At 36.5% G+C, this 21,662-nt stretch overlaps 1 protein-coding gene across 1 annotated transcript in view; it reads right to left on the reverse strand.

The window, feature by feature from the left end:
- Positions 1–21,662, reverse strand: part of SLC26A7 (solute carrier family 26 (anion exchanger), member 7) — a 145,034-nt gene that overhangs the window by 90,346 nt on the left and 33,026 nt on the right. The window contains exons 3-4 of the mRNA XM_012643539.1: positions 16,167–16,277; positions 10,188–10,360 (exon numbers count right to left, since the gene is read on the reverse strand). Of these exons, the coding sequence (XP_012498993.1) occupies positions 10,188–10,360; positions 16,167–16,277 (284 nt within the window). The remainder of the gene's footprint in view (positions 1–10,187; positions 10,361–16,166; positions 16,278–21,662) is intronic.

Here is a 21,662-nt window from a genome sequence, read left to right on the forward strand (position 1 = left end):
ACTGTAGTCTATCTAGTTCATAAAGTTTTTTTCCCCTGGGGGAAGGGGTTAACAAAACTCTGAAACCCCTGTATATGTGTACTGGAATTGCAAAATTAAGTAAATGGATGATGGATGGTGGGAGCCAGGTTTTCACTGTGGGAGTGGGAGATTATAGACAAACAAGGCAAGAAGGCCAGAATGATCACTGTGGCAATAAATTAGAGTTGGAGACATCAGTATGAACTCATGTTTAGCCTAATATAGGTATAGAAGGATATATACAGAAATACACATAGATGTGATTACATACATGGTTTAATATACACAGACGTATTTCCTTGCTCTGTCAGCTGAAAGGCCCTAGAAGCAACATCCCAGTAGCAATGAGCACACCTAGCACCCAGATCTTGATTTTCACTACGTTTCTCTAATAAAAGGCACCAAAGGTCCTCAGAGAAATGGCAGATTCTAGGACTGGGGTAGGGCATGTGTAATATAAGCCTGGACCAGCTCATAGTGCCAGGAAGTAAAGAAGTGTTAACTAAATGAATAAATAAATAACAGTATCAAGGACAGGCATGGAGCCAGTTGAAAGAGCTTCTGATGCCCAAAGCTGGGACAGTTTAAAAAACAGAATAAATAGGGGCACAGGAATGAGGCAGCAGTCCTGTCCCACTCCACCCCTTGACCCTTAATCTAAGCAATTACCTCTTGAAGCTGCTTGCAGTGTGGACCCTAGACTGATCGACACCACAAATAGCTATAAATTAACTAACAATGCCACATCTTGCACACCATAACTTACACCCTAGAGTTAAACAATGTATAGCCAATCACTAATCAATGTTTGGGTAGACCAGTGAGAATTCCTGACAAAAGAACTTTGTATTGGCCCAATTCTTTTCCCCTTTTTGCCTTTAAGAGCATTCTTGTAACAAAGACCAAATGGAGCTCTTGTTCAAGGTTACTTGGCTCTGAGGCTTCCAAGAAGTTGTCCCCACCTTGCTCAAGTAAATTCTTTAAAATAATTAAAAAAAAAAAAAAAACAGAACAAATAAAGTAGTATTGAATTGCACACAAAGAATAAAACAAATATCCTAGAGTCCATAATAAGATAAATGATTAAATAAATAAATGTGGGAGAAGAGGCAAATCTATGCAGAGTTCCAATAATTTATGCAAATACTCCCTGCTCCTTACTCCCCACTTGACATAACTTCCACTCCTTAAGTGTGGGCTATGCATATTGACTTATTTCCAAAGAATACAGTATGGCAAAAGGGGAAATGGAGTAACTTTACAGTGGAGAAACCTGACAACTACCTCAGCCAGGTGATCAAGTTAACATGAACAACTTCAGGCAGAATTCAAGAGAGAAATAATTAGAAAACAATCCATAAAGATGGAACAATGTGAGTCTAAAGCAGTGCAGCACGGGATGCGTTCAGAGGACACAGAGTTGCTAGTCTACAAGGAGCAAAATTAGCCACAAGGGAGTAATAGGAAATAAAGCAAGAAATTTTTAAGTCAGAATACAAAGCACCGTAAAAGTAGTGAAAAGGGAGTTTTGCAGGAGTGAGTGACATCACTTTTCCATACATTTATTAAACACCTAATTTTGCCAAGAACTATGCTGCACACTGGCTCAGACCTCAGAGCTGTGTTTTGGTAGGATTGATGCTGACAGAATGTGGAACAAATGGCCATTTAAAAGGTTAGTATAACAGAGGAGCTAAAGGAAAAAGGACAAAGGCACCTAAACTAGACGGAGCAGGAATGGAGAGCAGAGGGAGGAGCCAAGTACAGGGTGGCTCCATCAGCAAACTAATCTGTGTTTAGGAAACGAACACAGTTGATTTTTTATTTGGTTTTTGTTTATTGTGGAATACATGGGAACTTCGCTGGACTTAAAAATTGTTTTATTTGGAATTATATGGTTGAAGGGGGCAACGTAATCTTTTCAGTTCTCAAGACTATTCGAGAAAAAACTAGCCTCTGCTGCATGATGCAATGGGAGTCAGAACTGCGAGGGATGGGCAATTGGACTCTTCTGCCTTCATTCTGTCCCAGTTAAAGAAAACAACATTGTAAAATGGACGATTGGAAGCATGATACCATTAAGAGACACCAGGGAGTAAGGAGTTGTAGGAATAGTTGAATTTTTATTTTTTATCAGGCGTGGGGTTAATTGTAAGAAGAGGTGGGAGATTTTATTGAGTAGGTCTCCACATAGGACCTGGGTGGATCTAACAAAATACATGACCAAATTGGTAAAGGATAAATTTTATGACTCCTTGCTTATTAAGAACGGTGTTACAGTTTAAAGAGTACAGACACATTCCCTTTCTTCTAGTACAGAGGATGGAAGAGAAAGTGGTAAGTCTGAAAAGATAAAAGAAAGAAAGAAAGAAAAAAACTCAATTTAATTTTGGTTATTTAACATAGTGATGCCACTAACATTTAACTGACCTTTATCCTCTTCAATTTAATCAACTCACATGTATTAAGTACCAGCTGCTGGAATTATAGAAACAAACAGTCTCTGTTGTATAGAGACTTAAAGTCTAGAAAAGAAGACGAATGTGAAAAAAACATTTCCTGGCAGAGTGAGAAGCCCTATAACATAGGATGTGAGCAATGTCTCATGGGAGCATGTAGGAGGAATCGCTTATAACCACGTCCAGAGATACAGGGAAGGTTTTCCTGAGATGATGACGCTTCAGCTAAACCTTGAAGGACAAGGAAGAGTCATACAAGTGGCATGAGAAAGGGCCTTGTAGAGAATGGCAGGCACACAGTTATGAAGCCAAGAGCATCATCCCACCAAGTGACACATGCCCAGTGCACAGGTTGCTGCTTTTCTTGAGGAGGTAAAATATGGAAAAGAGCTAGCGCAAAGCCTGGCCCTAGAAATGGCTGGAATAAGTTCCCTTGCTTCCTTTCCCAATATTATCTTAGAAAGCTGTGTAGCAAGGCAGTTAAAAGAGTATATACCAGAGTCCAACACCTATTCTGCTAATTCCTAATTATGAGATTCTAAACAAGTCACTCACTTTTCCTTGCAGTATCTTCATCTGCATAATGGGGAAAATAATATTACTTACTTCATAAAATGTCAGTGAAGATTGAATTATGAATACATGTAGTCAGCTTAGAACAGAGCTTGGCATATAGTAGGATAATAAATATTTTTTACATGAGGATTTTTTTTTATAATTTTAAGAATATTATAATTCTAATTTTATTGTTTATTACTTCTTAGCTTTGCCAGGTACAAACACAGCTGGAAAGGTTGAGATTAAACACAGTAATGACTTCCTGACTGTAGTGGTTGTAAAATAGTGAAACATTATCAAAATAGATTTTAGACTGTCCTCCTCCTGCATTACAAAAGAATGAAGTCTATGATTTTTCTGGAAAGAGTAAGCATGATGTGTTGAATAGGCAGGTTAACCTAGTTTACATCCTAAGTCTTTCTGTATTCCTGATCCTCTGAGTTAGTACACTCAAAAATGTTTAGTATAAAATCAAAAGTAAGTGAAGCATCTCCTATTTGGGTCTACAGTTGTTTTTTATCATCCTTGAAGAAGTAAGACCACATGTTTCCAGAACGCACTAGTGCAATAATACAAGGCTTTGTCACTAAACACCACACCTCTCGTCACCCTGCACTTGCGCAATTGTCAAACAAAGGAGTCATATATCCCAATGTCCTCCAGGGCAGAAATCTTGTCCTGTGGTTGCTTCAGAAAAGTAGAGCTTGGGAAAATTTCCAGAGGTAAATGGTCAGGGGACAATCCCAGACCCCTCTCAGTTCTTGGAAAAAGGAATGGGCAAAGTGCCCATCATGGAGAATAATAAAAGCTACAGGGAGAAGAGAACAATGATTTTAAAAGTGCACTGAATTTTATTGAGTGTTTGTTTCCCCAACAGAATGCTCATTGATACTGGCATTTTAAAAGGTTCCACCTTGCCTCGAAATTAACACCTCATTGCTGTGAGTGTGCAAGCAATTCTTCCCCTGGCTGCTACTGTTTTTACTGTTTTTTGCCTAGAAAAGTTTTCTTTTTTCTTTTTCTGAAAAGTATTACTAATAGCACAAAATTTCTTCAGTTCCACTGAAAGACTTTCTTTGCAAAGTAAGACATTTAAGGTACCTTAGAAATAGATGGTAGAACTGGAAACAGTTCAGTTCAGTTCAGTCACTGCATTAGGAACAATCAGAAACTTCATGAGTTCTAATCACAGGAGTTCCTACTATCGCAAAACCATTACATTACAATAAAACTAGAAAATCGACAACAATAAAGTTGTGCTGAGTGAAAGAAACCAAATCCCCCAAAAGAGGGGAACAGCAAATCTATTTTTATCAAACTTTAGAAAATGCAAACTAATTTATAGTGACAGCAGATGAGTAGCTGACATGGAGAGGGGGAGTTGTCTAAAGAAGTAGGAGGAAGGAATTACTTATACAAATGGTCAAAGAAAAATTTGGTGGAATGATAAATATTTTCATTGTCTTGATGGTGGGTTCATGGTGTATACATATGTCAAACTCATCAAGTTGTACATTCTAAATATGTAGAATTTTTTGTATGGAAATTATACCTCAATAAAGGTATTTTTGTAATAAAAGGCCCATAATTTAATGTACAACATAGAAACATATCATATTACATTATTGTGGTTGTATAAGTGTACTTCATTTACATAATACTAGCAATATAAATCAAATGGTAAGGGAGGAGACAGAACTAACTTATTTTGCCTGAATGACAATGAGCAAGAGATGTTTGAACGTAGTTATGTTTATGACACAAACATATACAGCTTACCTAAAAGGTAATCTATCTACTACAAGACCATTATTCTGGCAAAGGTGGCCTATGGTAATAAATGTGCCAGTCTCAGTGGAAGAAAGATGAAATATACAAAAAGTGAATAATCATATTAAGGTAGAACTTACAGCAATACATTGATATTTATACTCTGATAATTATAATTATGATCTTTTTTCCCTCAAATGTTCATGAAACATTCACAAAAATGAATCATATAATATATTAAAAGAAAAAATTAGTAAATTAGGTAATGTATAAATATTACGAACAATACTCCCTGACCACAGTGCTATCATACTAGAAATTACCAACAAAACTGAAAAGCAAAAAGGTCCATCCTCCTAAAAGTTAAAGACTCTTCTCTTAAACAGTTGTTGGGTAAAAAAGGAAATGCAAACTAAAATCACAGAATTTTTATTCTAAAAAATACTGATAGCAAAACACTATGGATCAGAATCTACAGAATGCATTTCAAGCAATAAGCATAGGAAAATGCATATCACCAAATACTTTTATCAATAAAAAATGAAAAGTTGTAATAAATAAATTAAATTTCCAGCTGAAAAAAATATATAAAGAGCAACAAATAAAGAAATAGCAAATGGAAAGAAATAACAAAGGTAAAAGCAGAGGTAGAAATAGAAAAAAAATTAGATCTAATATATCGAAATCTTAGTTTTTTTAAAAAAAGAATTAACAAGATAGACAAACCCCTAGCTAGCTTGATTTAAAAAAAGGAAAAAAGCACAAATATAATAATAGAAAATATCAAAGGGGAAAAACATTAAAACAATATTTTTTTAAAAAATCATATGAGATTTCTTTAAATACTTGCATGCAAATAAATTTGAAAAGCTAAATAAAAATGATAATTTTCCAATATAGATTGCCAAATTTGACTATACTTCACATAAAATGTTTAAACTGATCAATTTTTGTAGAATAAATTGGAAAACATTATCCAGAAATTATCCCACAGAAAAGCTAAATAAAAATGATAATTTTCCAATATAGATTGCCAAATTTGACTATACTTGACATAAAATGTTTAAACTGATCAATTTTTGTAGAATAAATTGGAAAACATTATCCAGAAATTATCCCACAAAAAAGCACCAGACAACAGATGATTTTAAAGAAGTCAACAAAACCTTCAAACCTAGATGTTCTAAAAGTGCTGCATATATGTGCCTAAGAGCATTGGAAAGAAAGTAAAACATTGACACTTAGACTTGATAATGACAGCACAAAAAAGAAAACTATAGTCCAATACCACTGAAGAAAAAATGATGCTAATGTACTAAATCAAAAATTAAAAAACAGAATGTAACACCATTTTAAGAACAAAATGCATGACCAACTGGGATTTATTGTTGCAATTTAAGGTTAGTTCAATATTAGGAAATCTATCAATATAATATCTCTATATAAAATGTATATAATATAAAATCTATCAATATAACATAATATATTGATAGATTATATAAAACTATATAATAGTTTTAAAGGGAAAAAAACATAAGATGATCTTTACGGATACTTACAAAGCCTTCAGTAATAGTCAATATTTTTTATACTTGCTATTAAGAACACAAAAATATAACACAATAATTTCTTAACATGACAAAATATATATACTTTACTTTTACACCCAGCATTATAATTCATGCAAATGTTAATGACCTTTTAAGTAAGCTCAAGAAAGGGCAAGAATGCCTATTTTTACTATTATTTAACATTATAATAAGGGTATCACCTAACACAATTAGATAAAATAAATCACCAGTCATATGAATTTGGAAAGAAGTAAAAATATCCCTAAAAGAGTACTAGCAAATCAATGTACAATAAAAATGATCCAATAATAAAAGAACTCAGTAAGGTATTAGGATGTAAAATTAACATACGAAAATCAATTGCTTTCATAAACACAAACTATAACCACCCTAGCCAGCCAGAGGACAAAATGGTAAAGAAAATCCCTTTTTTAATAGCAACAAAGAAGATTAAAGCCTTAGAAATAAACTTGATAAAAATGTGCAAAACCAGTAAGAGGAAAATGTTAAAACATTATTGTATTTCAAGACACAAAAGTAGACTTGAACAAAAGGAAAGGCATGCCCTGTTCTTGGATAGGACAACTCAACATCATAAAGACGTCAATTTAACACAACCCCAATAAAAATATCAACAAGCTTTTTTATGGAGCTAGGCAAGTTGATGCTAAAGTTCATAAGGAGAAACAAACATGCAAGAATAGCCATGAACACACAAAGAAATTAAAACTACAAAGGCAGACTAGTTCTACCAGACATTAAACCACTCTATTGAGTCTCCATAAAACAGGGTGCTGCTGTCACAAAAATTGATGTATAGACAACAGAATAGAATAGAAATTCCCAAAATAGGTTTAAATACATATGGAAATGATAAAGTGGCATCTTAAGTCATAGAAGCAAAGCTGGGCTTTTTACAAAATGTTGCTGGCACAATTAGGCAGCCACTTAGAAAAAAATAAAATTAGATCCATATCTCAACCATATACTATAGACATACAAATATATACACACCATATATTATGGACAAACAAAAAGTTGGAAGAAAAGCAAAAACAGACAAATAGCAATATAAAATTAGAAATTTCAATGAAGACAGTCTGCTATAAGTATACATCTTAATTTCATTCCAATTCCTCTATTGTTTTGTGCATACTTGCTTCTAAAACTTACATAAGGCAAGTTATAATTAAAAAATAGACATACTAAAATAATTAAAATAATGTTAAGGAATATAAGTCAAGTAAAGAAATGGAGAGAGAGTTGTGTGTGGGAAAATTAGACAAATAAAAGCTATAATTTAGCGGGAAAAAAACTTACTTGTGAACTACCAGAAGAGAGGACAAAAAAGGAAATGCACTGACGAGGCAAAGAGCCCTTGTTATCTAAGAAAAAAAAACAGACTAGCTCATCAACTTGAATGTGCTGCCAGACCCCAAAGCCCCTCAAGAACCTTCTGTGACTTGCTATAATACAAGAAGCAATAAATGTCTTCATGGTGTAAGCCTCTGATAGCAAGGTTCTCTGTTACTTGCAGGTAAGAGCATTTCTAACTGTGAATCAGATCAGATGTGATTGTTTCAGACACCTTGACAATATAATCTTATTAACCTAAGTAATTCCATCAGTTTGATTTTCAGAGGGGAAAAAAAACTTGAAAATGAATAATGTATAAGCAAAGGCAAAACAAAACACAAATAAGTAAAATAAGGCAAACAAACACACACCTCCCGTATTTATAGAAACTGGATACCTTGATTCAGTGGATTTCACATGCGAAGGAAAAAAAAGGCAAAATGACTGAGGGGCTGGATCCAAAACATCCAAAAGACTCTAAGGTTCTAGTTGACAACAGACAGATGAGTTTGGAGGTCAAATGAAGTCCAGTCATCTGTTTAAAAATTGGCTAAAACGTAAGTCACATATCCAGGACCAGAGCAAAAGAGGAAGGGAAGCAGATGTCTGATGAAGTTATAAGAGAAAACATGCAACTCTCTGGATCAGATTTTACATGTAATAAAAGGCCATGAAAATGAAATTATTTTTATTATCTTTAATAATATCCTGCTTTACTCTCATAATTCTAGGGAGTTTCATTCCGGGAAATGAGATATTTATTTTTTATGTTGTTAGAATCCTGGCTTTTATTTTTATATTTTATCATTTAAATTCTTAATCCAAATATGCTAGAAAATAACAAAATACCTGATGATGGTTTTAAACTTATGAAAAATGGTTAAAATGAGACTAAGCAGAAGGTTGCTGGGTCTTATTGCTAATTATGCATACTCTTAGATTTTTTAAAAATACTAATATATACCTAGAACTACTTGTTCCATGCTTTATAAAAGAAAGTCCAAACCTAATAAAAATCATAAATTCAAATAGAGATAGGAATGGAAAATAACAGCACAGAAAAAAAGATGGGCTATTATCATGGCTGTTTGAATACGGAGACTTTTATCTTGAATGAATAGAAATTAAGGAAACCCTATACCAAAATCTAAGGCAACATATATATCAGTGTTTGATCCACCAGTTCACATGTCTAAGATGGAGACAGACGACAGGCATCTCAGCAGCCTCACGAGGGCCAAGCAAGGCGGAAAAGGCCACTAAGCCTGCCAGTGCACGTATCAGAATCTGCTGGCATCATTCTTGCTTGAAAAAATACAGCAAAGTTTACAGGGCACCCGGAAACTAGTTCTCCTTTCATGACAGCACAGACATGAGCCACAGAAAACACCAATCGGCCCTCTAGTCCAGTCAGTCTCCTACGCAAAGCTGTCACTCAAACAGCCTGCTTCTCTCAAGAACTGTGAAGATATGAGTTCTTATTCTCATTTTGTCTCACATCCTTAATTCTTCAGTCCTTTTTACATAGCTAGCAGGCAATGTAATTCTAGGAATTTTAATGTTTCTTTCCTTCAAGGTTATGTCTTTATTCCTACCATCCAATTCCAGGCTATCAACTGTTTTCCTCCCTTCTTGGCATTTACCTGATCTTCGACCTCGTAAATAATGTTACACTGTAAAATAGAGCCTCTACCAACCCAGAACACAACCACCTGGGAAGCTTATGCACACATAATCCAATTTACAAGAGAGTAAGCAAAAATGGATATATCAAACAGGCAATTCCACGACTAACACTCAATTCCGTTCTACATTTATTTTATAGTCACTTCCGAATTATCTATTTTGACCTCCGATTTGAAACATCAAGTAAGGTATTTTGATATTTTGAAGAAATAGAAAGACTACAGGGAACTTGGCAGCAACACACATCCCTGATGCTGCTGGTACAGGTAGGATCCAATGACCTCAGACCAGCAAACCTATGGCCACACTAAGTATCATTTGTTACTGATATAGGCAACAAAGTCATAAAACCTTAAAATTAAGAAGGACCCTAGAAGTCTACTCACATCTCCTCATTGTAGGAATCTCTCCTACAGCTCCCCTTACAGTGACAATCTAATCACCGTGAACACAAGGCCTGCCTCATTGCCTTACAAGGCAGCTCATTCCATTTTGTAAAACATTTTTTAGAAAACATGTTCTTAAAAGGCCAAAAACTGCTTCTCTGTAACTTCAATTTATTGATTCTAATGCATATATTCAACCAGCATTTATAGCATAACTACTCTGGGTAATAGACAGTATTTCCATAAAGGTAAAATACATCTGTCCTTTATTCATCTGGAGGGACAAACCCATGAACAAGAATAAAAGCAAAGTACCAACTGTGTTTCCTTTTCCACTGTTTCTCTTCCTTTATTTCCCAGTCTCAGTCAGTATTCCTTACCTGAATCACACCTCCCAAGAAGGAAACTGCTGCAGCAACACCGATCCTTTGCAGCTCAAAGTCAGATAAGCCCAGCACACTTGTGTTACCCTGTGTGGAGAGGTTCTGGGTGCTCTGAGGGACAAGCCGCTCCACAGCATTGGCTGATATTAAGGATGTCAAGGCAAAGGTGCCTAAAAGGGGGAATGAGGTGAATCTTCTGTTAGTAACTCAGTTAAAATACTTAATAAAAATTGTGGGATTCCACCATTAAAGTTGAAAACCACATTGTAAAACCAAACATCTATTAGAAACACTCTCCTTTCTACCCCCACTTCTCCACTCTTTACCCCACTTCCTGGAAGAAACAAAAACTTACCTCCATAGATGAATATTCATTCAACATCAAGCCATACTATCTACTTGCTATTCCCTCCTGGGCCATACGTTTCCCCACATCTCTGCAGACTGGCACAGAGAATGTCCTAGGGGCAGGAATTAAGATTATGGCCCGGACTTGAATCCAATCCTGTGACCTAAAGTACATTACTGTGGGTCTAAATTGGCTTATCCGAAAAATAGGGGCAATAATATCTGTGTCTCAGGGTTTGGAGGAAATACAAATGAGATGATGACTATGAGCTCAGTAAGGTCAGTGGTTAAATGTAAGTTCTTTGCCTGAAATGCTGGCTCCTCCAATTTACCTGGGCAAACCCTACTTGTCTTTCAAGGTTGGCTCAATTCCCACATCTGACAAGGATCCATTCCAGATCCTCTTGACCAGGCTTCATTTTTCTACCGTCTGTGATCTCATAACAGAGTATACCTTTCTGATTTGTAACAACATAGCACAGTCCATAAAATGACCAAACATATTGTTTCTGTCAACTGTTGTTAGATAAGGATCAGTGGTATTTCCCAAGAGTGGTCATGGCCTCTCACATAGGTGGGACAATTTTCAGTGCGTTCTCCTCTTCCTGCCAAGAGTTCTGAAGGCTCTCATCCTGGCACAGCATGCTTAGGAATGTAGCCATGTGAACATGGAAATGCTGATGCTCACAGAGAGGACTCAGCAAATTTGAGTTACAAAAACAAACTGAAGCATTGTGCAAATATTCCCCCTGACTCATTACTTAAAGATCTTACTTTGCTTCAGGTCATAAATGAGACTTTGTGAAAAGGACCTGTGCAAAATGTAGACATCCCAACACAAAGCATGTAGTAGCCTAGGCAAGAAAAACATAAGTCAAACAGAAACAAGTCTCAATGGAAACTCAATACAGACAACACAGATAAGAGAGGCAGTATGTGCTCTCTAAACTTGGCCCCAATTGGTAGTTGTAGCCTTCAGTAAACCCCGCCTCAAATCCCAGAACTGCCACCTCAATCTCCTTATCTATAAACAGATAGCATTTCTCACCCAATAGGGTTGTCATGAGCCTTAAATGAGATAATGTTATATAGCACATAGCACAGTAGATAGCATGTAGTTAGCACCTGATAAATGGTAGTTAATTCTTAGTAAGACTAAGGTCAGAATGCTCTGTAAGGGTCTGTTATTCTATGTCCTTCTCTTTTCCATTGAGTCAGTGATGCATAAATACATAGAGCAAGCTGAATAACATTTTCTTGATGAGATAAGTAATTTTCAATAAATCATCAATAAATATGAACCATCCTAAAGTACTAAATTAAGAATACATCAAGGAACTAATATATTTGATGGTTAGAAACAAGATTCTGGCACCCAGGATAGGCAATACCAAGTAAGGAACATTCACCATAGAATATGGTCTTGATAAGACATATTTCTCAGGGTATGTTACAATAGGATACTCCTGAGATCAAATCATACTTCTGAGAGTAAAGGAGTGTGTCTTTTGGTCTTCAAATCCCCTAGAGCACAAAGCAAAATGTTTTGTACAAAAGCCTGCCTCTGAACAAATGACTACAGAATTAAAACAAAGATCTAAATGAATTAATTTTTATTTTAGGCCTATCTTTCCTGGGATTTGGAGGAGGATAGGAGGGAATTGAATGGAAGGAGAAAAAGGGCCATCTAAAAGGGGGAAGGAAAGTGAGCCTCACCTGTGTGTGAGTCATATCTCAAGAACATCTCCAAAGACAGACCTTGCCAGCAATGGATATGGGCATATCCACCATGCCACCGTGGATATGGGAGCACTGCCTCTTTAGCAACAATGCCACCTTGCAGTTTCTGAAGCAGTGGAGGACAGCCAAGGGCGCTGCGGCTGCCAGTGAGTGTGCGAGGATGTTGTGGATGACATTCTACCTTCTCTGTCTTGTAGGTCTCACTCTTGTCTTTATCCCCTTCCTCTACTTCTCTACTCTTGCTCTCATTTTCTCAACTTCTTACCCTGGTTATACTTTAAGCCTACTGGTGTTACCTTTGAAATACCACTACACTCATCCAGTAGCTCAACAGCACTGTGGGTCGCAGGTCTCATAGAAAGTGAACATGGGCCCCAGAGTTAGGCAGACCCTAGTTCAAATCCCAGTTCTGCTTAACATAAGCCTGTCATCTTGGTCAAGTTCCCTAACCTCTCTCAGCTCCCTTATTTGTAAGGTGATGATAAAATATCCAGTTACAAAATTTGGGTAAAGAATAAATGAGACTTCATATACAAAAAAAAAAAAACAACACTAACACAGTCCTAACATATTGTCGATCTTCAATAAATAATTGTTTGTTTATTTTCTTTTCTTCTGAAGCCTACCCTCTACAATCTCCCTAATATTTTCTCTAAATTGCTAAACAACTTTGCTTTTTAAAAGTTTCTCTACTTTAAAAGATGAGTATATCCTACCAATTGTCAAATATTGGTTACCTTCAACAATTCTGTTTCCATTGCATTAATATCCAGGTTTCTGTCCTTTTCCTTTTTATTCTAAGACATGTTCTTTGCAAGTCACAAGAAGTAATCTATTGACTTATTCTTTTTTTGACAAAAAAAATATATTTTGAATTAAAATAAGAAAATACACACTGTTGAACAAAATAGCATATTCTATGTCTTTGTACTCTGGGTTTATGATTACTTACTTTTACTGGTGCCTAAAGCGTAATTTAACACTGCATTCAGTAAGTTAGTAATGCATTTGCCACCTAAGTTGGAGGTAAAATCCCAGATAAAGTGATTTTTCTTCATGAAAATAACATCAATCTCTTAATATTAAAGTGGAAGTGGGAATGCCTCTACACATATATACACCAACATAACACGAGTTAAAAGAGAAATATGTTCTGTATATTAATGGCTTGCAGGAATTTTTGGTGAGATTCAATTGGTCCCTATGTACAAGATCATAGGAGGGTCAAAAAAATAGTTTATATTATATGTTTCTGCTGACATAGATAGATAGATAGATAGATAGATAGATAGTAACATGAGGAAAAAGGAGCATTTATTTTTTACTGATTCTAAGGAATTCTAATTGTTGAAATAAAAAAGAAATAACAAGGTCCAGCCGTCTCTGTCCTTTACTGATATACAAATGAAGAAATAAAACGCCTTTCTCATTTATTGTGTGACTATATTACTATAGTTAAGACTCTAAGTTATATGTATTTTAAAATGATTTATCATTTACCAAGTAGACTACAAGGTTCCTATAGCTGTTAAATAATTTGTTAAATATGGAGTCTTATGTAAATGGTAATTTCAAAATCACGAAACCAATAAAATATTTACTGTGATCCTTAGGACAGACATCAAATGTTTTATATAAGTATACATTGAGGTATATATCAAATTGTGTATTTTTGATTTCTTAGAGTAATTATGGTCTATAGGGAAAACTTGATTTGCCTTTTTTAAATCCAGTGTTTAACAAGAAAATGCTTTTGGGGTCAGCACTAAAACAATCTGCTTTTTCTTGCTAAGAACATTTAAATGTTTTGAAAAATGAAAATAAATTGTTAGAAAATTAGGGAGCAGAATAATTTAAAAATAATAGGCTTTCAAAACTTCTAGTTCATTATTGGGCTCTTCCTTCTTTGCATCAGTATAAAACAAAAGCTCATTCTTGAATAGCCAGTTGTAAAGAAAAAAAGCTTGGGCTTTAGATTAGGCCACTGAGTTGTAATTCATGCACTGTGACATTAACCTGTGAGATCACGGAAACTTGAATTTTAGGGTTTTTTTCCCATGTAAAATGTGCTGATAATAATGTCTATTTAAAAGGGTTGTGTTCGAATCATACGTAAAGTTCTTAATAAGCCATCTAATCAGTAGTACATCCACAATTCTCAAACTTACATGTACATACACAGATATGCACAAGCATATAAATACATATATAATATATGAATACTATAATATATAACATACATAACACATATATAAACAAAACCTGGAGATCTTGTAAAAATGTTGATTCCGATTCAGTAGATCTGGGTTGGAAATCAACATTTTGCATTTCTAACAACTTTCCAAGTAACACTGACCCTGCTGGTTCACAAGCCACAGTTTAGGCAGCAATGTTGTAAATGACAGATAACTGGTAATCTTTCCATGATGACACACTTAACTGATTTAAAAAGCCAAATCTACATAAATAAAACATTTTTTTATGAGAAAATTTATGTATCAATGCGGTAGGCAGAATTATGACCTCTGAAATATGTCCACGTCCTAATCCCCAGAACCTGTAAATATGGTATGCTATATGGCAAGAGGGCATTAACATTGCAGATGAAATCGATGTTGCTAATCAGCTGACCTGAAAATAGGAGCACATCCTGGCTTACCCAGGTGTGTCTAATGTAATCACAGGGGGCCTTTACAAATGAAAAAATGGAGGTAAAAGATCAGAGTCAGAGATTTGAAGATGCCACTTTGCTGGCTTTGAAGATGTTGAAAGGGCCATGACCTAAGGAATGCAGGAAGCCTCTAAAAGCTAGGAAAGTTGACAAAAGGGATTCTCCCCTAGAGCTTCCAAAAAAGGAATGCATCCTTGCTGATACCTCCACTTTAACCCTGTGAGAACCATTTCAGACTTCTGAGCTCCAGAACTGTGGAATAATACCTTTATCTTGTTTTAAGCCAGATAATTTGTTTGCTAATTTGTTACAGCAGCAACAGGAAATGAATACAATCATTAACACAAACTGCCCATTGAAGAAATGATTGTGAAATGGTATTACTTAGAGGCTGAGATCTTACAATCATAAAATAAATAGATATGCCTCTGTGGATATTTCCAGTTAAAAGTATTTTTATTATTATTATCTTAATATTTAAGATTAAGGCATCATTTTATAATAATAACAATAGCTAACTTTATTAAGTCTTATTATGTAGTAAGTACTAAGCATCAATTATCTAGTTCTCCTTATAATCATACAAAATTTTAGGGGTCATTTTACTACTAAGAAAGCAGCAATTCAAACTTTAAAACTTTGCCCAGGACCATGCAGATAGCAAACAAGAAATGAGACATATACCTAGGTTTATCTAACACCAAAACCCAGCCTGCTCTATTATCAGAATATTTGTGACCCTTCACATTTTATTCAATAATGCAGAGCTAGGCATGGTAAGAGATATATTAATACTAATTAAAGGGCATTATGGAATCTAGCCTGCAATAAGCCTAAAAGATCATTTAGTCCAAATAGCAAATACATGTAAATACTTTTCAATATTTGAGTAACTAAATTTTATATAGTCTTTTTTTTTCTTCCAGGTGTTTACATTCATTCATCTCATTATAAATCAGAACATTCCCCATTTTTTGTAGTCTTGTTAAAAATGCAAAGAATCTTTACCAATAATCTTGGTTATATAGTGAGATAGCAATAAATCACAGTGCATATCGACAATTTGATGCAGAGAAAATTAAACGTCTTGCCCTAACAATTGCTTAGGTTTTCCACAGTAAAGTTAGAACTGCTTTGGAAATGTAATGAGCAACTAATAATTGCCCTGAGTACCTTTCATTAGCAACATAAGTACAAACATAGATAGAAATTATTACCTGTGGCAACATGACGTCCCCTTCCAAATATGGCGTAAATGATGGCAGGAAACAGAGACCCATATAAACCAAACACTGGGTGCACAGATGAGAGCACAGCAAAGGCCAACCCTGTGAAGAAGACTGGGGTAATTAGGACCATCATATAACCCCAAGATATAGTCCATTATACAATAGAATGGGTATTGGTTTATTTGCAGACAACATGAACTAGACTTTAATATTCCACTTGCTCATTATAGACTAGCATTATTGTCCCAAATAGGAGAAAATTCATTCATTAATTTACATTTATATTTCAGTTCCAAAAGCCATTATTTTGGGGCTACTACATTTTCCTTCGATCACAGAAATTTCTGCAAGAAAAGAGTGGCTCACAGTGTCTTTCTGAAAGTAGGTTTGATAGTATCATAGCAAAATATCTCTAGGCACACTTAGATTTTAGAAGCATTTTCACATGTATCATTTTATTTGCACAATAGCATCTGTGACATATTAGAAGGCTAACATGGAATGGGGGCTAGAGCCGGGACAAAAAGAACATATACCCAAAGTTGGCTGGTTGGCTGGCTGACTGGCCAGCCTAAGATTGGGTACCACAGTGGCAAGGTGAATGAATAAACCCATGTGCTTTCCACTAACTGGACCCTAACCTATATTTCAGGCACGGTTTCTAAAAATTGGGAAAAAATCAACTTTGGGCCACTCTGGGAGAGGAGGAGGAGCAAAATGGCCAAATAGAACACTCCAGCGATCGTTCCCCTACAGGAATGTCAAATTGAACAACTATCCATGCAAGAAAGCACCTTCATAAGAACCTAAAATCAGGTGAGGGATGACAAGACCTGGTGTTAGCATTATATCAAGGAAAATAGCACTGAAGAGGGTAGAAAAGATAGTCTTTCACTGACAATGCAGCCTTTCCCCCATCCGTCGGCAATGCCACACCAGTGCCGGGTTGAAATAGAATCTGTGTGCTTGGGGGAAGGAAAGTGAAGTGATTGTGGGACTTTGCATTGGAACTCAGGGCTACCCTGTCACAGGGGAACACAATACAGGGCAGAATTTTGCCAGTGCCCACAGAGGAAACATTTCAATTAGCCCTAGCCAAAGGGAACTCCTCTGCCCCAGCAGTAGAAACCTGAGTTCCAGCTAGCTCCACCCCTGGCTGACAAAAAGCAGCCTGGGCCCTGGAATAAATTTGTAAGGCCGTCAGGTCACAAAGGCCGCAGTCCTTGGGCAACTACTGGGGTTTTGTTGGGCTCGGAGCCAGCGGATGCGTGGTGCACATGATCCAGTGAGATAGCAGTGGTGCAGCCAAGCGAATGCCTGCATCGGCCCTGCCCCAATGCGAGGCAGTGCTGCTCAGGGAGACTCTTCTTCCACTTGGGGAAGGGAAAGAGAAAAGTACAGAGGACTTTGTCTTGCAATTTGAGTGCCAGCTCAGCCACAGTAAAATAAAGCACCAAACAGACTCCTGAGGTCCCTGAGAACAGTCCTTAGCTCCTGCATGGTATTTCTGGACCCACCCTGGGCCAGAGGAAACATGCTGCCCTGAAGGGAAGTATCCAATTCCAGCAGGATTCATCACCTGCTGACTATAGAGCCCTTGGACCTTGAATGAACATCAGCGGTAGCCAAGCCACAGTCACCACAGGGCTTGGGCAAGACTGGGCTGGCTTCAGGTGTGACGCAGTACAGTCCCGGCTGGGGTGGCCAAGAGGAAGTGCTCATGTCACTCCTCCCCCAAATCTAGCCGCCCAGCATGAAGAGTGAGACTTCTCTTGTTTGAGGAAAAGTGAAGGAAGAGAGTGAGAGACTTTGCTTGGTAATCTAAGGAATTCTCCCATATCTTACCCAAGTCCACCAAGGCTGTATCACCAGGAGCCTGCAAGAGTTACAGTGTTACTGGGCTGGGGCACCCCCTAGTGCTGATACAACTACAGTGACCGGAGACTTAGATCACAACATTCAACTCCCTTTAACTACCTGGAAAGCCTTCTCAAGAAAGATGGGTCCAAATAAGTCATCTTGACTGTGAAGATTAGAATAACTAATTAACTCTTCAATCCTAGACATCAACAAACACCCACAAATTCAAGAACATCCATGAAAACATGACCTCACCAAATAAACTAAATAAGACACCAGTGACCAGTCCCAGAGTGATGGAGATATGTGACTTTTCAGGTAAAGAATTCAAAATAGGTGTGCTGAAGAAGCTCAATGAATTTCAAGACAACACAGAGAAGGAATTCAGAAACCTATTGCATTAACAGAAATTTAACAAAGAGATTTAAATAATTTAAAAAATGAAGCAGATATTCTAGAGCTGAAAATTTCAATTGACAAACTGAAAAATGCATCGGACTCTCTGAATAGCAGAAAAGATCAAGCAAAAGAAAGAATTAGTGAGCTTGAAGACAGTCTATATGAAAATACACAGAAGAGAAAAAAGAAAAAAGAATAAAAAAGACTGAAGCATGCCTACAAGATTTAGAAAATAGCCTCAAAAAGGCAAATCTAAGAGTTGTCAGCCATAAAGAGGAGGTAGAGAGAGAAGATGGGGTAGAAAATTTATTCAAAGAAATAATTATGGAGGAGGAGTTCAAGATGGCTGACTAGAGCCATAGGATACCCATCCTCTCTGGAGAGAAGATTACAGGTAGAAGATCATGCCTTGAATAGAATATCAAGGAGAGAACACTAGAGTCCAATGAAGAGCTCATGGGAAACATCTGCAGCATGGAAGGAGAAGGAAGCAAGAAGCCAAAACAGCAGAGATTGGCTTGAGCCTGGAGGGACTCAGTATCTCAAGGAAAGTATGAATTAGAGAGTTTGGTGGTCCACATCCTTGCTGTGCACTGCTGCAATCCTAACCATGGAGGAATTCCTCTATCCAAAAGAACCATGTCACTTGGGAGGGCACTGAGTTGCATACCACCAAAGGGCATTGCACAGATCTTGGAACTTGCATTGGGTTGCCTACCCCCACCCCAGACCTGAGCAGTAGTGGCAGTGCCATTGTGAGAACACGCTGGCTCGGGACTTTACCCTCCCCCAGGAATCAAGACCCTTGTGTCTCCAGATCCTGGGAGTTCCCACTGATATCCCCTGGTATCTACCTGGAGGGCTGCAGCAAAGCAGCACTGGCTGGACCCAGGGATGCTTTGGGGGCTCCCAGTGCTCTATTCCATAGAGAGTGCTACCCTCCTAGGGGAACACAGTGGCATGCCAAAGGGGTGGCCCTGAGGACAAAGGAGGATGGAACTTACACTCTCCAGAGTCTAAGAGATTTCTGCCTTCAGCTATGAAAAGTGACTCCACCACCAACAGAGACACAAGATCTGTTCTCTACCACACCAGCAGAGAGTGAAATCCCCTCCCCGCAGATAGATTAAAGTCTTAAATGTAAGACATGAAATCATAAAAATTCTAGAAGAGAATGTAGGAAAAACTCTTCTGGACATTGGGCTAGGTGATAAATTTATGACAAAGCCCACAAACCCAAAAATAAATAAATGGAATTTAATTAAACTAAAAAGTTTCTGCACAGCAAAGGCAATAATTGACAGAGTAAATAGACAACCTACAGAACAGGAGAAAATATTCTGAAACTATATATCTGGCAAAGGCCTAATATCCAGAATCTACAAAGAACTAAAAAAAGTCAGCAAGAAAAAAACAAATAACCTCACTAAAAAGTGGGCAAAAGAATGACTAGATTTTTGTCAACAGAAAAGATACAAATGGCCAACAAACATATGCAAAAATGCTCAACATCACTAATCATTAGGAAATGCAAATTAAAACTACAATGAGCTACCACCTTACCCTGTCAGAATGGCCATTAGTAAAAGGTCAAAAAACAACAGATGTTGGCATAAATGAGGTGAAAAGGGAACACTTATACACTATTTGTGGGAATGTATATTGGTATAATCTCTGTGGAAAACAGTATGAAGATTCCTTAAATAACTAAACATAGACCTACCATTCAGTCTAGCAATCCCACTACTGGGTATCTGCCCAAAGGAAAAGAAATCTTTATTTCAAAAAGACACCTATACCTGAATATTTATTGCAGCACCCTTCACAATTGCAAAGATATGGAATCAACCTAAGTGTCCATCAACTTGTGAGTGGATAAAGAAAATGTATATAAATACCATGGAATATTAATCAACCATAAAAAAGAATGAAATAATGTCTTTTGCAGTAACTTAGATGTAACTGGAGACCATTATCCTAAGGGAAGAACCTCAGGAATGCAAAAGCAAATACCACATGTTCTCATTTATAAGTGGGAGCTAAGCAATGGGTATATATGGTTATAAAGTGGTATAATGGACATTGGAGAATAAGAAAAGGGCAGGGTGCAAGGGAAGTGAGCGATCAAAAATTACTTATTGGGTACAATGTTCACTATTCAGGTGATGGGTACACTAAAAGCCCGATTTCTCCATTATATGATTCATCCATTTAATAAAAAACACTTGTATCACATACCTATATTGAAATTTTTTAAAAAAATTAATTAAAAAAAATAACAGAGAACTTTCCAAACCTAGAGAAAGATATCAATAGTCAGATATAAACAAGTCATTGAACACCAGGCAGATTTTATCCAAACAAGACTAACCTCAACACATTTAATAATCAAGCTCCCAAAGGTCACAGATAATGAAATGGTTCTAAGGTAAGCAAGAAAAAATAAAAAGTAACTTATAAAGGATCTCCAATACATCTGGCAGCATACTTCTCAGTGGAAACCTTACAGGCCAGGAGAGAGTGGCATGACATATTCAAAGTGCTGAAGGAAAAAAACTTCAATCCCAGAATATTGTATTCTGTAAAAATATCCTTCAAACATGGAGAAATAAAAACTTTCCCAGATAAACAAAAGTTGATGAATTTTGTCGACATCGGACTAGCTGTAGAAGAAATGCTAAATCAGAGTTCTTCAATCTGAAGGAGAAGGACATTAATACAATGCAAAATCATCTGAAGATGTAAAACTCATGGGTAATGGTGAGTACACAAATACAGAATACTCTGTCTCTGTAATTGCAGTGTGTAAATGACACGGAGAAAAATCACTTTTTCAAAAAGACAGGAAAAAAGGAAGAAAGAAAGGACCACAAAACAACCAGAAATCAAATAACAACATGGCAGTAGTAACTCCTTATCTATCAAAAATAAAATTACATGTAAACTCTCCAATCAAAACACAGAGTGGCTGAGTGGATTTTTGAAAAGACCCAATTATATGTTGTCTACAAGAAACCCACTTCACCTATGAAGACACATATAGACAGAAAATAAAGGGATGGGGAAAGATATTCCACACAAACGGAAATCAAAAAAGAGCCGAGTAGCTATACTTCTATAATCTCTTTCTGTGTTTATACCAAATAAAATACATAACAAAATTAGTTGAAAAACTGAATTTCCTCGGATCTCATATTCCTATCAAATTAAAATAGGAATAATCAT

This window comes from Propithecus coquereli, unplaced genomic scaffold (genome assembly GCF_000956105.1).
Source record: "Propithecus coquereli isolate 6110/MARCELLA unplaced genomic scaffold, Pcoq_1.0 Scaffold2, whole genome shotgun sequence".
NCBI lineage: Eukaryota > Metazoa > Chordata > Mammalia > Primates > Indriidae > Propithecus > Propithecus coquereli.